Source organism: Erythrolamprus reginae, chromosome 2 (assembly GCF_031021105.1).
Source record: "Erythrolamprus reginae isolate rEryReg1 chromosome 2, rEryReg1.hap1, whole genome shotgun sequence".
Classification (NCBI taxonomy): Eukaryota; Metazoa; Chordata; class Lepidosauria; order Squamata; family Dipsadidae; genus Erythrolamprus; species Erythrolamprus reginae.
In genome coordinates, this window is record NC_091951.1 from 310422337 (window position 1) to 310438574 (window position 16238).

Genomic DNA, 16238 nt, shown 5'->3' on the forward strand with positions numbered 1-16238 from the left:
TCTATCAACATATTAAACTTTTAAATGTTAACTTTACCACCATATTAAACTTTGTTTTACTATTGCTTTTTTCTGTATCCATTTTTTCCTGGAAATATAGACATTTAGACACAATAAAAAAGCTAACAAGAAAATAAAAAGACCATAATACATTGTCTTCAGCAATCAGTAGCCTGATCAGCAGGGATTAACACTAGAGAAACGATCCAGGAGAAACTAATATCCTAATCAAGGAAGTACCAAAGAGAAAACCACTTTTCAAAACCAACAAAAAATAATGGAACGCCAAGTAACTACATATAAATAGAGAGCAAACCCCAATCATCTGCACTGATGATATCATTTTGTGGGGTAATGAAACATTCGCAAGCAAACAACAACATTTGGAGGGCACTAAGCCCTCCATACTTCAATCCTGAGCTCAGATATTTAATTCTATTGGATTAGATTTTAGTGCTGTACAAGAACAGCACTAAACATGAACAGCACTTGTTATGATTTATTTGACAATTGTTCATAGGGCATTCCCAGATAAAGGGTTTCTAAGGTTGCCTATTCTATCTTAATTGCTGTTTAAGAAATAAAGGAAAAGGACTAAGTGCTGGGGGGAAACAAGTGAATTACAAAAATAGACATGGTAGCCGTACAATTAAAGTTTTGACAGATTGAATGATATCAAGGATAAGAAACATGTATGCAATTTTCATTCTATGGATTATTATTTATGAAATTTGGGTTTTATAAATTTTGTTTAAGTAGATTTGGTCTAATTATTAATCAGACCAATCCTTGAATACAGCTTACCCGACTCACCTGACTCACTGCATATCAGATATAAATACAATTGAGAGAGTCCAGAAATATTTCATAAGAAGAGTCCTCTACTCCTTTAATCGCAACACCTTATTCCATCAGACTTGAAATTTTGGCCTTAGAAAACCTAATGCTACGTTGCCTTTGATCTGATCTAAATGTAGTTCATAAAATAATCTATCACAGTGTCCTACCGATCAATGAATACTTCAACAGCAACAACACACATGCACAAAACAGATTCAAACTCAATGTAAACAGCTCGAAACTCGACTTCAGAAAATATGACTTCAGCAACAGAGTGATCAATGCATTAAATTTCAAATAATTGAACACATGACGTTGAGATTGTCTTATAAATGTTCCATTGCAAATTTTTGGGATGACATATTAGTTTACACATTTTACACAGATATATTAGTGTATTTTGAGTACATACATTTTACTTATATAAAATATATTTAACATCTGTTTAAGATTGAGGCAACTAAAACTTGTTTCAGGTTTAGCCTTGATCTAATTCATAAAAAAAAAATCTCCATCCTAAATATGGCAGCAGTTCTAGCTCTTATATTGGGATCCAATGTCCTTCAATCTTGATATCATTTTCTCAGTGAAGAGGAGCTCTCTATATGTTGATCAGATACCAATACAGTTTTGAGAGAAACTGCTAAATTAAAGAAAAGCGTTAACTAAATCCAACCCTTCTGACATCAGCATATAATAATAATATTAAATTTAATAATGAGGAACGTTTGCTTAAAACCAGACTGTTAGAAGCACTCTGTTCATATTGCTGCTTTTGTTAAATTGCTATCATTACAGAAAAGAATTAAATTATTGTTGTGACATCATAAGTCTGAAAGGAAACGGGTAATAACTACAGCTTTAAAAAAGATGTTTACCCAGCAAAATCATCGTGTTTTTAATATAATAATTTAAGTGGGTAAACAAATCTACCACAATTATGTAAATTTAAGCTTCATTCACAAGAATGATAAAGGAAATGGAGCACCTCCCTTATGATACCAGGTTACAACGCCTTGGTCTCTTCAGCCTTGAAAGATGGCGTTTAAGGGGTGACTTGATCGAAGTGTATAAAATCATGCATGGGATAGAAAAGGTGGATAGAGAAAAAATATTTTCTCTATCACACAATACTGGGACAAGGGAGCATTCCCTAAAGCTCATAGGTAAGAAAGTGAAGACAAATCAAGGGAAATATTTCTTCACCCAGAGGGTCGTTGGTTTATGGAATTCAATTCCAGAAGAGGTCGTGATAGCTGTCAGCCTTGATAGCTTCAAGGCACGGTTAGACAGATTCATGGATGCCAAGCATATAGATGGTTATTGAAACGGATATCCAAGTGCTGCCTCTATGTTGGTTGAGGCAGGCAGGATTCCCTTGAGCACCACTTGTTAGGGGTCAAGGGAAAGGGAGGGTCTTGCCTTCTCTTTCTGCTCAAGATCCCCATGGACAATTGGTGGGCCACTGTGTGACACAGAATGCTGGACTCGATGGGCTTTGGGCTCATTCAGCATGGCTCTTCTTATGTTCATGCTTGGAAACTATCTATGGTTTAATATTTATATATTTAAATATCTATTTAAATTTAAATATTTAATATTTAGTTGGAACAAAACCTCGTCCAAATATCCAATTGTATTTAAAAAGTTTAATCAACAATTAAATTAAAATGTAGTTGTTTTGTATAGTTATCGAGGGTGTCCAGAACCTGCTGCTTATGATTGTGCATCGTGTCTTTCTGTGAATGATTAAAATAGTGTATTAATAAGAATTTAAACATATAGAATTTTCTATTTTAAATATATATAGAACCTATAGTAATTACAGGATAAATTGATATTGGATTAATTAACTCAATGTAGAAATGAAAGTTTGTATAAAGATGGGCATAATAGAGAGTCTGATATTGTTTATACTGATGTAATGTAATCTTTTAGTGTAAAGTGGGGAAAAAAACTTCTTTTCTGATGTTTTCTTTACTTGATAATATTATATAAGTTCTATAGAATGTTTTTTTTAATGGAAGAAAATAAGCCTCCATTGATTGATCCATAGAAAAAGAAAGAAAAGTTTTATATATGTTTTATTTTAAGCAAGGTTTTAGTGTTTGTACTTATGCACCATTTTTTAATTCTATGTTGGAGAAAAATAAAATTTCTGTTTGGATTAAAATAGTGTATATCATTGGCACAGTTACATTATAATGTATGTGTCATCAAACCTCCTTTCCCAACCTTCCCTATAGTTTCCCATAGACAGAGTCATCACGGAATTTGTTGCTTTTGTTAAAATAAAACAAAACATTGTGCTGTGTTGTTGCAAAGTTTTGATATTTTCTTATCACAACACACATAATCCAGCAATGGCACAATGCTGATTTTATTACTTCAACACACAGCATATTTGGGGCACAGATATAAGGAATCCTCAAAGGTACTACTTATTTTGCACAACGCACCATCTTTGACTATTTTCCATGTTTGACAATTATAGAGATGAAAATACCACAGGTCTTGTGGGGCAAGGAACCTTGGGAAATCAAGGAACAGGCCTGTATGCAAACTGGTGCTGCAACCTCACATTGGTCTCAGTACACAGATGGATTTTTATACTGTACACTGCTGGGTGCTTGATTGAATTTTAAAATTCAATCTAAAATTGTGGGTTAAAGCGGAATTCTGTTGTCCCTCATAAGCCAAATAAGGGAAAGAAAAAGAAATACTTTTTCACTTTTTACAAGCAAAGTTTGTGAAAAAGGATTTGTCTCTTTTAAAGCTCATTTGGCTGTTGAATGGCTTCTTCTGGCTGTCTGAGGAGTATCTTCCAAAACAAAGAATGCAGGAATGAACTAATGAATGAAGAAAGACAAACTCCCCTTCCATGTTCACTCCTCTTTTATTCCCTGTGGAAGGAGCCATTCATCGTCCACCTGTGGCCTTACTCGCAAATCAATCCTTGTTCCTCAGCTGTTCCCTTCGTCTGGCAATTAGGAATAGAATAGAATTCTGTATTGGCCAAGTGTGATTGGACACACAAGGAATTTGTCTTTGGTGCATATGCTCTAAGTGTACAAAAAAGAAAATATACATTTGTCAAGAATCATGAGGTACAACACTTAATGATTGGACTCAAATTAAGTAATCAGGAAACAGTCAATATTAACAGAAGTCTTAAGGATACAAGCATCAAGTTACAGTCATACAGTGACTGTAGGGACGAGATGGGTGATTGGAATGATGAGAAAAAACTAGTAGAAATAGTAGTAAATAGTTTGACAGCATTGAGGGGATTATTTATTTAGCAGAGTGATGGCGTTCGGGGAAAAACTGTTCTTGTGTCTAGTTGTCTTGGTGTGTAGTACTCTGTAGCGACGTTTTGAGGGTAGGAGTTGAAACAGTTTATGACCAGGATGTGAGAGGTCATATTTTCACAGCCTTCTTTTTGACTCGTGCAGTATCCAAGTCCTCAATGGAAGGCAGGTTGGCAGCAATTGTTTTTTCTGCAGTTCTGATTATCCTCTGAAGTCTGTGCCATTCCTGTTGGGTTGTAGAACCAAACCAGACAGTGATAGAAGTGCAGATGGCGACTCAATTATTCCTCTGTAGAACTGTATCAGCAGCTCCTTGGGCAGTTTCCAACGCCAATCAACAGTTCAGTTTTGAACTGAACTCAAAACTGAACTCCCTGAGCAAAACTTCGATCAGAGTTGGCGCAGATACTACATAAGCAAACAGAAATATTTTTTAAGTGAAAAATAAACTTCAACATAGTGTATTGGGAGAGAATGGAACTTAGTGAAGAAAAGCCACTATATTTGAACAATGAATAAATATTTTAAACTTCACTGGATGTGGTCCCTAAAATGTCACCCTTCTGGGTGGCTTGCATCGGGCTGCAGCTATTTAGTGAAATGAAGTAACAACACTGAGAACAATGTGTCCATTTCCTTGCCTTGCATTTGTCAATATATGATTTCTTGCAGTGAAGGGCTATCAAATTTTTTACTACCACACTGTGGGCGTGGCTTATACAGGACGCCCTGCATTTTCTTTCAACATCTTTCAGTGCAAATTGGATATTCTGGGGTAGAGCTCCATTTTTGGTACCCCACTGCATTCACTTGGACTGTATACCTTGGACCCCGGGGCTGTGCTGTGACCTCTTGCTTGCTTCACAGATTTTTCCCTTGCTTCATGGGCTTGTCTTAGACTTGCCTCTGCGTTCTGGATTTGTCTTGTCTTGTGGATTGTGCTGGGTTCATTCCTGGATTGAACTGTGAACTCTTAGAAGATTATGTGGTTGTTGGCATGGAAATTTCTGCAGAAGACTATTCAGGATTTGGAAAGCCTCAAATAAAACCTTTACCCCCACCTGTGATTAGTCCATATGTGAGCAGGATCAGGACACTTATCTTAATGGCTGGTCTTTCCATTTAAACTGTACTGAAGAGCCAAACTAGGAGTTGGATTACATCTGGCTAGTCTATTACCTAATGGTCATGCTGCTGCTTGGCAGTATTCATACTACTGGATCTTGATTGCAAAACACCAGAAAGAAACAGCATATTGTTACTAATTTCTACCTAATGATGGAATTTTTACTAGTCAGGACTTTTAGTCCTTTTTTTATGAAAGCCGGATATAGCAATAACAATAGCTCTTAGACTTATATACAGCTTCATAATGCTCTAAGCCCTCTTTAAATGGTTTACAGTCAGCATATTGCCCCCAACAAGCTGGCTCCTCATTTTACCCACCTCCGAAGATGGAAGGCTGAGTTAACCCTGAGCCGGGTGAAATTCGAACTGCCAAACTGCTGGCAATTGGCAGTCAGCAGAAGTACCCTGCAGTACTACATTCTTACCACTACACCACCACAGCTCTCAGTTCTTTAAAATATTGTGGCACAATGATGCTATACAATTTCCACAAATTTTCACCTTACAAATCCACCGCCGCCGCTGGGATGCCCCACCTCCGGACTTCCGTTGCCAGCGAAGCGCTCGTTTTTGCGATGCTGGGATTCCCCTGCAGCATCACAAAAACACAGAAGTCTGGAGGTGGGGTTTCCCATGGAGGGGAACCTCAAGGGAATCCCAGCAGTGCAAAAACGGGCGCTTCGGCTGGCAAAAGGGGTGGATTTTGGGCTTGCACACATTAATCGCTTTTCCATTGATTCCTATGGGAAACATTGTTTCGTCTTACAAACTTTTCACCTTAAGAACCTCATCCCGGAACCAATTAAGTTTGTAAGACAAGATATTACTGTACTTGATAATACATACATACATACATACATACAACATACATGCATACATACATAACATTTTTGCTGAATGAAGGAAGACTAGTATAGATCTATTTCGAGGTTGTTTCCTCTAGACAAATTGAGGGGGCTTTTTTCATTTAATTTGTTTTTTATTTTTCACCAAACATACACAAATATACATACATATACCATAATATCAAAACATCCATAGTAATGTATTTCTATCTAAAATGTCCTAAACAAATATCCTTAATTTGCTCCTTATATATTTTTATCTCCAGCCTTCTTTCCTTCTATACTGTATTTCATACTACCTCCCCTCCCTCTATCTCCCTCTCTCCCTTTCTTCCTTCCTCTGTACCAGATTGAGATATTTTAATAGGCAACAGTGGGCTAGCAGTGTCATTTGCTGGCAGTTTGCTTTCAAACTTTCAAATTTAACATTTTGCTTTCAATTTGTACTTTCTTGAAATGGTTTTTCTGTTTGTAGGACAGAATTATTCTTAAAAGATTTTAATATTTCTGTAAATTGTGATGACTGATAATGTTTTGACTCCCTTTAGCTATTTCCTCTCCAGTAACAAAATAATATAATAAAACATTTGTGTTACGGTAATATATATAAATTATCAGTCATGGTAATAGAGTTCAAGGAAGATTGTGGTGATTGTTGCCCTGAAGACATATTTTTAATATGTGAAATTACAATGAAAATAATGAATTACTAAGACTGCTATCTAAGTGTATATTAAAAGCAATTAGGAAGAAGGGATAATATTCTCTCTCTCTCTCTCTCTCTCTCTCTCTCTCTCTCTCTCTCTCTCTCTCTTGGAAAAGTTCTAATTTTTCAATCAGCAAACAGAATCAGTCAGGTAAAATCCATTGCTAGCAAATTTGAGCCATTTGGTGATAGGAGTGTATTTTAATTTCACTCTAGGTGTGTGTGAGAGAGAGGGGGGGAGGGAAGGAGGAAGGAAAGAAAGAAGGATGGGGAGAGAAAGAGAAGAGAAAAGGAAGGAAGGAAGGAGGGAGGGAGAGAGAGACAGAGAAAGAAAGAAAAAGGAAAGAAAGAAAGAAAGAAAGAAAGAAAGAAAGAAAGAAAGAAAGAATCAACTACAACTTTTGCAGGACTCCATGGCACACTCTGCCTAGTGGGTAGAAAGAGCTAGATTGACCCACTTCTAGGATTCTTTGTACAACTGTTAAAATTGCATAGAAGAGCACATTTATACAACTAAATCCTAGAGTGCAACCGACTGAATTTGGATCTTTAAAGAAACAATATTTACATTATTTTGGAACTCAATGCGGTCCAAAGAAGAAATTTCTGCGAATGCTAATCCGGTAACAGGAAGCATAAAAAGCAGCCATTGAAAATGAAAGTGAATACCTGTTTTCAAGTTTTTCTTTTTAAAATTTCTCTCTTTTTAATGGCAGTTTCAATTTTGGTATGAGGGAGACCCTATGTGATGAGGGGTCGAAAGGGAAGTTGGAAAAAAGTTAGAAAATAGTCCTAGCCTATTTCCTAGCCAGGAATGGTAGAGAGAGAGAAAATATTGCTCAATCCATCCTTGTGAATCTATTGGGTTCATGTCAGAATGTTGTTCATTGTTTCCTGCTAGTTTCTTCTGTCTGCAGATCACCCTCTTTTTCAACAAACAAAAACCCACCCAGGTAGAACCAGGGGTGGGCTTCTCTGCCTGGTTGCTGGGTGGGCATGTCCATGGTGGGCATGGCCTAATCAGCCCCCTGCACCATGGTAGCGGGTGGGTGTTTTTGTCTTCCCCATGCTCTGGAGGCTTTCCTCGAGCCTTTGCAAGGGCAAAAACAGCCTCTCCTGGGTTGTGGAGGCCTTCTGGAGGCTAGAAACGAGACTACTGGGAGGACCAATTTTCCCCCTCCCCAGGCCTCTGTCCGGGTCCTGCACTTACCTCATATCCAAAACTGGCCACATGGAGACTCCTGGGAGAGGAAGGTGGAAAGGACAGAGTGGGCAAGGGCATCCGAGTCTTCGGAGAGGGGCGGCATACAAATCTAATAAATTATTATTATTATTATTATTATTATTATCATCATCATCATCATCATCCAGGGGAGAGATTTGGCAGTTCACCAAACTGGACATATTTTTGTTTGTTTGTTTGTTTTTTGTTTTTTGTTTGTTTATTTGTTTATTTATTTGATTTGTATGCCGCCCCTCTCCGTAGACTCGGGACGGCTAACAACAGTAATAAAAACAGCATATAACAATCTAATATTAAAACAGTTAAAAACCTTATTATAAAACCAAACATACCATGCATAAAATTGTAAAGCCCTAGGGGGAAATTGTATCTCAGTTCCCCCATGCCTGGCAGCAGAGGTGGGTTTTAAGAAGCTTACGAAAGGCAAAGAGGGTGGGGGCAATTCTAATCTCTGGGGGGAGTTGGTTCCAGAGGGCCTGGACCACCACAGAGAAGGCTCTTCCCCTGGGTCCCGCCAAGTGACATTGTTTAGTTGATGGGACCCAGAGAAGACCCACTCTGTGGGACCTAACTGGTCGCTGGGATTCGTGCAGCAGAAGGCGGTCCCTGAGATAATCTGGTCCTTAACCTTAGCTATAGGTCTGCCAGAACTTGGATGAACTCGCAGCAGCCCATCTCTGAATATAACATATCCAAGAATGTAGAGGAAAAAAGAAAGTAGAAAATACTGTATATAGAGATGCAGTTTATTATGACTTTTTAAGCCAGAAACAGGACACTGGAGGGAATTCCGGAACTTGTTAAACACCTTGTCCGGCAATGCAGACTACAGTACCAACTGCACCATTTTGATATTGTGCAATGTTTGAACATTTGGAGTAATCAATAATATAATTCTTGTTTCATTTAATAGCTGATTTTGGGAGTTTTGTTTTCGTGGACTTAGTTCAAACAAAATTCAGAGGGGGGCTGTTTGTTTGTCTTTGTTTTAATAAACAGGATTTGAGAATTAAACAATTCTTCCATGGAAATGATGCAGATGGTAAGATGCTTCTTTTGATTATATTACGTTCCATGTTTTACTATTAACAAATGCCTGGCTCTTAATTACATATTTGAAAAAGCAAAGAGTTTTTAGAGGTTTTTTCCTTCATTGAAAACATGTTTATACTTTATATAGGCAATCTCTCCAAGTACTGGACTTGTTCTAATGGAGATTTTTTGACCAAGGATTTAATTCCTTCTCCACAGATGTGAATGAGTGTGAAGCTGAACCCTGCAAGAATGATGGTATTTGTACAGATCTGGTAGCAAATTATTCCTGTGAGTGCCCAGGTGAATTCATGGGGAGAAATTGCCAATATAGTAAGTATACTTTAAATACGTGCATTTTACTCTAATTCTAGTATGCTAGTACATTGTTCCCTCAATTTTCGCGGGGGATGTGTTCCGAGACCACCCGCGAAAGTCGAATTTCCGCAAAGTAGAGATGCGGAAGTAAATACACCATTTTGGGCTATGGGCAGTATCACAAGCCATCCTTTAACACTTTAAACCCCTAAATTACCATTTCCTATTCCCTTAACAACCATTTACTCACCATTATTACTGGTACTCACCATTGAATAAGCCACTTAGTGATCCTGATATTTATAAAACCTAATTATTTATTAACAATAATTATTTTTTTGTTATTTATTTGCAAAAATTATTAGTTTGGCGATGACATATGACATCATTGGGTGGGAAAAACCGTGGCATAGGAAAAAAAATGCGACGTATTTTTTAATTAATATTTTTTGAAAAACCGTGGTATAGGCTATTCGCGAAGTTCGAACCCGCGAAAATCGAGGGAACACTTATATTGGTATTAAAAGTGAATATGTTACATCTACTAAACAGAATCAAAAAGCACAATATTTAAATGAAGATAACATAAAGTCAGCTGAATTCATACTGTCTCTTTCAGCCACAGTAGATTTATAACTACCTTTTTAGAATAATTAAGCACCTTTCTTTCAATTCCACTGTTTTAATAGAATAATTTTTATAATCAGTTTCAGAGTTTACACAATTCAGAATTTTTTCCTCATGTCTTCTTTTTTTCCTCCGGTGAAAAGAAAGTAGATATTGCTCTTTCTTAATTATTACTCTTATTTAGAAATGTTAAAATGAAATAATGGATGGCCTAGTGATGAAAAATTATCAATTGTTCTGGTTTTTGGGAACAAAACATTTTTAAATCTAAAAGAACCAATAATCTACTGAGAATCATTTGTACGGTATATATGTAGACAAGAAACATTAACAAATAGACAATCAATCTTGGACTGTAAAAAAGCTAATTGTTTACTATATAAATATAAAACGCAACAGCATTGGTTACAATTTACTCTTAAGTTTGCATGTGAAAAATTGGTAGCTTAGCAATGGGTGATCCAATTTTGTAAGTCTGAGTTTCATGTGTCATCCTTGATTAAAACTATCAAAGAAATATGTTTTGTATACATTTTTATACTGTACTGCTGAGTTGCAAAATATATTGTTGAAGGGCAAATTGATACCAACACATGATATATTGCAGTGTTTCCCAACCTTGGCAACTTGAAGATATTTGGACTTCAACTCTCAGAATTCCCCAGCCAGCTTTCGCTGGCTGGGGGATTCTGGGAGTTGAAGTCCAAATATCTCCAAGTTGCCAAGGTTGGGAAACACTGATATATTGGAATATTGGGATACAGTGTATATAAATTATGCTGCTCTGTGCACCAAAACATAAATTTCTTGGAAAATTCGTTTATTATTATACTTCCATTAACTACAGTTAATTGTAAGATGAATGTATAATTCATATATAATAAAATGGACAGATGATTTCAGGTATGTACTATCCAGAAAAATGTTAAACACCACCTTGTAGCAAAATCAACTAGAGACCTTCAGAAACTTTAGTTTCTGAACATAAGACGAGCCATGCTGAATCAGGCCAAAGCCCATCAATTCCAGCATTCACTGTCACACAGTGGCCCACCAATTGGGGATCTTGAGCAGAAAGAGAAGGCAAAACCCTTCCTTTCCCTTGACCCCACAATAAATGGTACTCAAGAGAATCCTGCCTGCGTCAACCAACATAGAGGCGGCACATGGACATCCATTTCAACAACCACCAATACACTTGGCATCCATGAATCTGTCTAATCCTGCCTTGATGCTATCAAGGCTGACAGCTGTCACGACCTCTTCTGGAAGTGAATTCCATAAACCATTGACCCTCTGGATAAAGAAATATTTCCCTTTATTTGTCCTCACTTTCTTACCTATGAGCTTTAGGGAATGCCTCCTTTTACTAGTATTGTGTGATAGAGAAAATAATTTTTCTCTATCTACCTTTTCTATCCTATGCATGATTTTATACACTTCGATAAAGTCTTCCCTTAAATGCCATCTTTCAAAGCTGAAGAGACCAAGGGGCTGCAACCTGGTTTCATAAGGGAGGTGCTCCATTTCCTTGATCATACTTGTTGCCCTTTTTTGCACCTTTCCCAGTTCCATTATATCCTTCTTGAGGTGTGGTGACCAGAACTATACATAGTACTCCAAATGTGGTCTCACCATCAATTTGTACAGAGGCAATACAACACTTACTGACTTATTTTCGATTCCCTTCCTAATCATGCCAAACATGGAATTTGCTTTTTTTACTGCTGCTGCGCAATGGGTTGACCTCTTCATTGAGCTGTCCACCAAAACCCCGAGATCCCTTTCTTGGGATGTCTCTAGAAAGCTTCGTCCCCATCAGTTGGTAGGTATAATTAAGGTTCTTGCATAACTTGTATATGCAAAGTTATGTATATGCATAACTTTGCATATACATAACTTTGAAGTTTTAATACTCATGACCTATAAATATAAACTATGACATATTAAAATGCTAGCTTGTTATCTTAGTATAAGATTATTCTCATAGACTATAACATTAATGTAGAAAAGTCCCATGTTCTTTCATAAATATTTGTGGCATGTCAAATCCCTAATTATGTAGCAATATTGTAATAAAAACATCATTGTGTATATTTATAGAAATTGTGTAATTGAAAACTATTTATGTAAATCAATGATTTATATAATATATAATATAACATACTGTATAATAGATTTTACCTGCTTGTAATTAAACCAAGCTTTTTTCCACTATAAGCTTAACCCTATTTAAACATTGGCAATTATAAAAATTTGTGCAATTACAGACATCCAATGTAAGTTTATGTTATGAAACAGATTTTCAATTAAGATATCTGTTAACTTCATTTTGTCCTTGCTTTGAATTTAAATTGGAGTAGATTCAACTCAGAACATTTTTTAAATTTTGTATAAAGTAGTTGGTTGCAGGTCACTGTTAGGAAGTTTATATAAACATTTTTCAAACAAATACATTTGAAAACTTATCAAAGAAATACATTATCATGTTATAGCTCCCAGAATGTCTAGCAAATACAGTGGTACCTCATGATACGAACCCCTCATCATACGAACTTTTCGAGATACAAACCCAGGGTTCGGAATTTTCACCTTACGAACCTGCCGCCGGCCCGCTGGGATGGCCCACCTCCAGACTTGAGTCCCTCCCGTTTTTCCCACCCTGTCCTGCACCTTTCTCCCCTCTTGATCTCCATGGGTCCCTCCCGTTTTTTTCCACCCTGTCCTGAAAGGTGCAGGACAGGGTGGGAAAAACGGGAGGAACCCATGGAGATCAAGAGGGGAGAAAGGTGCAGGACAGGGTGGGAAAAACGGGAGGAACCCATGGAGATCAAGAGGGGCGAAAGGTGCAGGACAGGGTGGGAAAAACGGGAGGAACCCATGGAGATCAAGAGGGGAGAAAGGTGCAGGACAGGGTGGGAAAAAACGGGAGGAACTCATGGAGATCAAGAGGGGAGAAAGGTGCAGGACAGGGTGGGAAAAAATGGGAGGAACCCATGGAGATCAAGAGGGGAGAAAGGTGCAGGACAGGGTGGAAAAAATGGGAGGGACTCACGGAGATCAAGAGAGGCTCTTTTCGCCTTGCTTCATTGGGACTGCCACCTCTTGCCACCTCTCGCTCTCCCTCCCCCCACTCCGTTCGCCTCAGCTTCGTCTGCCGGCAGCTTTTTTTTAAAAAAAAGCCTTAATGTTTTGGATTTTCCTAATCGGCTTGCACGCATTATTGGCTTTTCCATTGATTCCTATGGGAAACATTGTTTCATTTTATGAACTTTTCACCTTACGAACCTCGTCCTGGAACCAATTAAGTTCGTAAGACGAGGTATTACTGTATATGAAAAACAATACAATATATTGTACATACCAGCAGTGTGTTGTTCCCTGTTCAGACCAGTACCAATAGCAACAGTGGCGGGAGGCTCCACCCACCCACCCAGGATGTTTCTGCGCATGCGCAGAAGCGTCACATGCAAGACAACCATGCACACGAACCAGCAGTAGAGAGTTTTAGAATCCACTACTGGTATATGCAATACATAAAAAGGAGAATTGTTTATGTTTCATTGGTTATGAGTATATTTTAGTTATAAAGAAGCTTTTCCTACATTCCACATCAAGCATATGCCAGAGATAAATTCCTGGCAACAAGTTTTGCAAATTGTAATTGTTGAGGACTGGAGTGTTATTTTTTTCATGCATGGGGTTTTTTTTTTCTAAATAGAAGAAATGTTTTGGGGGGGGGGTTGTCTTTTGAGCCTGCACCATTATTTACCTACTAACAATTGCTGTCTGAAAATTTCAGAAACGATCTTTTCATTCAAAGTTGCTATGTTCTCTAATTTAATATTTAGCATTTTCTTGCTATAAATCAGGTTTCACCCAAGCTTCTTGATGGTTTTCTGGAAACCATTTGTTCTGGGGCTCAAAATGCATTAAACAATTTCTCTGTATTAATGCTTCCCTGTCTTAAATAAACGAGCACATGGCAACTATAATTATCTTATGCCTGAGCCCTTGAAATATTTATTCACTCAAATCTCATTTCACTAAGCTGTTGAGGATTTGTGAAATATAATAGAAAAAAATCCAGCTAAAATTCTCCATCATTGCTGCATATTCTGGTGTTAGTATGAAAAAAATTCTACATAATCCTGGCTTCTTTCCCTTCCTTTCCCTTTTTTCATATCATTAATGAAGCATTGGATACAACCAAAGAAAGTAAAAGTCATATAATAGCATCTACTATAAAACTATTTATGTGTCTATTTAAATGAGTGAGCAGTGTGGTCGGGCGGTAGGAAAAGCAAGTAGGATACTTGGCTGCATAGCTAGAGGTATAACAAGCAGGAAGAGGGAGATTGTGATCCCGCTATATAGAGCGCTGGTGAGACCACATTTGGAATACTGTGTTCAGTTCTGGAGACCTCACCTACAAAAAGATATTGACAAAATTGAACGGGTCCAAAGACGGGCTACAAGAATGGTGGAAGGTCTTAAGCATAAAACGTATCAGGAAAGACTTAATGAACTCAATCTGTATAGTCTGGAGGACCGAAGGAAAAGGGGGAACATGATTGAAACATTGAAATATGTCAAAGGGTTAAATAAGGTTCAGGAGGGAAGTGTTTTTAATAGGAAAGTGAACACAAGAACAAGGGGACACAATCTGAAGTTAGTTGGGGGAAAGATCAAAAGCAACATGAGAAAATATTATTTTACTGAAACAGTAGTAGATCCTTGGAACAAACTTCCAGCAGACGTGGTTGGTAAATCCACAGTAACTGAATTTAAACATGCCTGGGATAAACATAGATCCATCCTAAAATAAAATACAAAGAATAGTATAAGGGCAGACTAGATGGATCATGAGGTCTTTTTCTGCCGTCAGTCTTCTATGTTTCTATGTGTCAGTGGTGGGTTACTCCCGGTTCAGAGCGGAAATTTACTGCCACTTGCTGAAGTGGCAGCAATGACCAATGGTACACGCTCCCTAACTTCCGGTCACTGCGGCTTACAAAACCCCCCCACTGTGCATGCGCAAAGGCTTCTACACATGCACAGAGGGTCTTTTCTGGGTGTTTTGCATGACATGACACAATGCGAACTGGTAGGAAAGGTAAATGGATCCCACTAGTAATGCGCAGTCAAAAAATTTACTGCCAAACTGTGGGTGTGGCTTATTTTTTGTGTGTGGCTTAATGGTCATGCAATTGGGTAGGAGTGGCTTGCCGGCCATGTGAACGATCATTCATTTCCGCCAGTGGAACTGCATTCCACCCTGTCCTGCCTGCTGCCCACCCCTGGATCCCACCCCCGGTATGTGTTAGGCAATAGTTGTTTAGCAGAGTCAGCTGCATCCAACATCAGCCACATAGTTACGCAGAGATATGGGACAGGAAGTTGTATCAAGATAAACATTGTTTATAGTTGTGTCTTTAAAGAAAAGTTGCCACTGATATCAGAAGCTGGAGAATTCAAGACTGATAATATCACTGAAATTCTATCTCAGTTGATAGATTACAATTGGCATTTGCTGGATCCTTGGTTTCTTTCACAGCCAACAGAGTGGAAAATGATAACCAGACACCTGATGAGGACAACTGAGAACTTTACCTGAAGCTCAACCCGGATAAGACGGAGTGGCTGTGGGTTTTGCCTCCCAAGGACAATTCCATCTGTCCGTCCATTACCCTGGGGGGGGAATTATTGACCCCCTCAGAGAGGGTCCGCAACTTGGGCGTCCTCCTCGATCCACAGCTCACATTAGAACAACACCTTTCAGCTGTGGCGAGGGGCAGGTTCGCCTGGTGCACCAGTTGCGGCCCTATCTGGACCGGGACTCATTGCTCACAGTCACTCATGCCCTCATCACCTCGAGGTTCGACTACTGTAATGCTCTCTACATGGGGCTACCTTTGAAAAGTGTTTGGAAACTTCAGATCGTGCAAAATGCAGCTGCGAGAGCAGTCATGGGCCTACCTAGGTATGCCCATGTTTCACCATCACTCCGCAGTCTGCATTGGCTGCCGATCAATTTCCGGTCACAATTCAAAGCGTTGGTTATGACCTTTAAAGCCCTTCATGGCATCGGACCAGAATATCTCCGAGACCGCCTCCTGCCGCTCGAATCCCAGCGACCGATTAGGGCCCACAGAGTGGGCCTTCTCCGGGTCCCGTCAACTAAACAA

General features: G+C 38.4%; 1 protein-coding gene across 1 annotated transcript in view; it reads left to right on the forward strand.

Moving 5' to 3' along the window:
- The window catches only part of EDIL3 (EGF like repeats and discoidin domains 3), a 322466-nt gene that overhangs the window by 171686 nt on the left and 134542 nt on the right, over window positions 1–16238 (forward strand). Inside the window, exon 4 of the mRNA XM_070743064.1 lies at window positions 9325–9438. Within this exon, the coding sequence (XP_070599165.1) occupies window positions 9325–9438 (114 nt within the window). The remainder of the gene's footprint in view (window positions 1–9324; window positions 9439–16238) is intronic.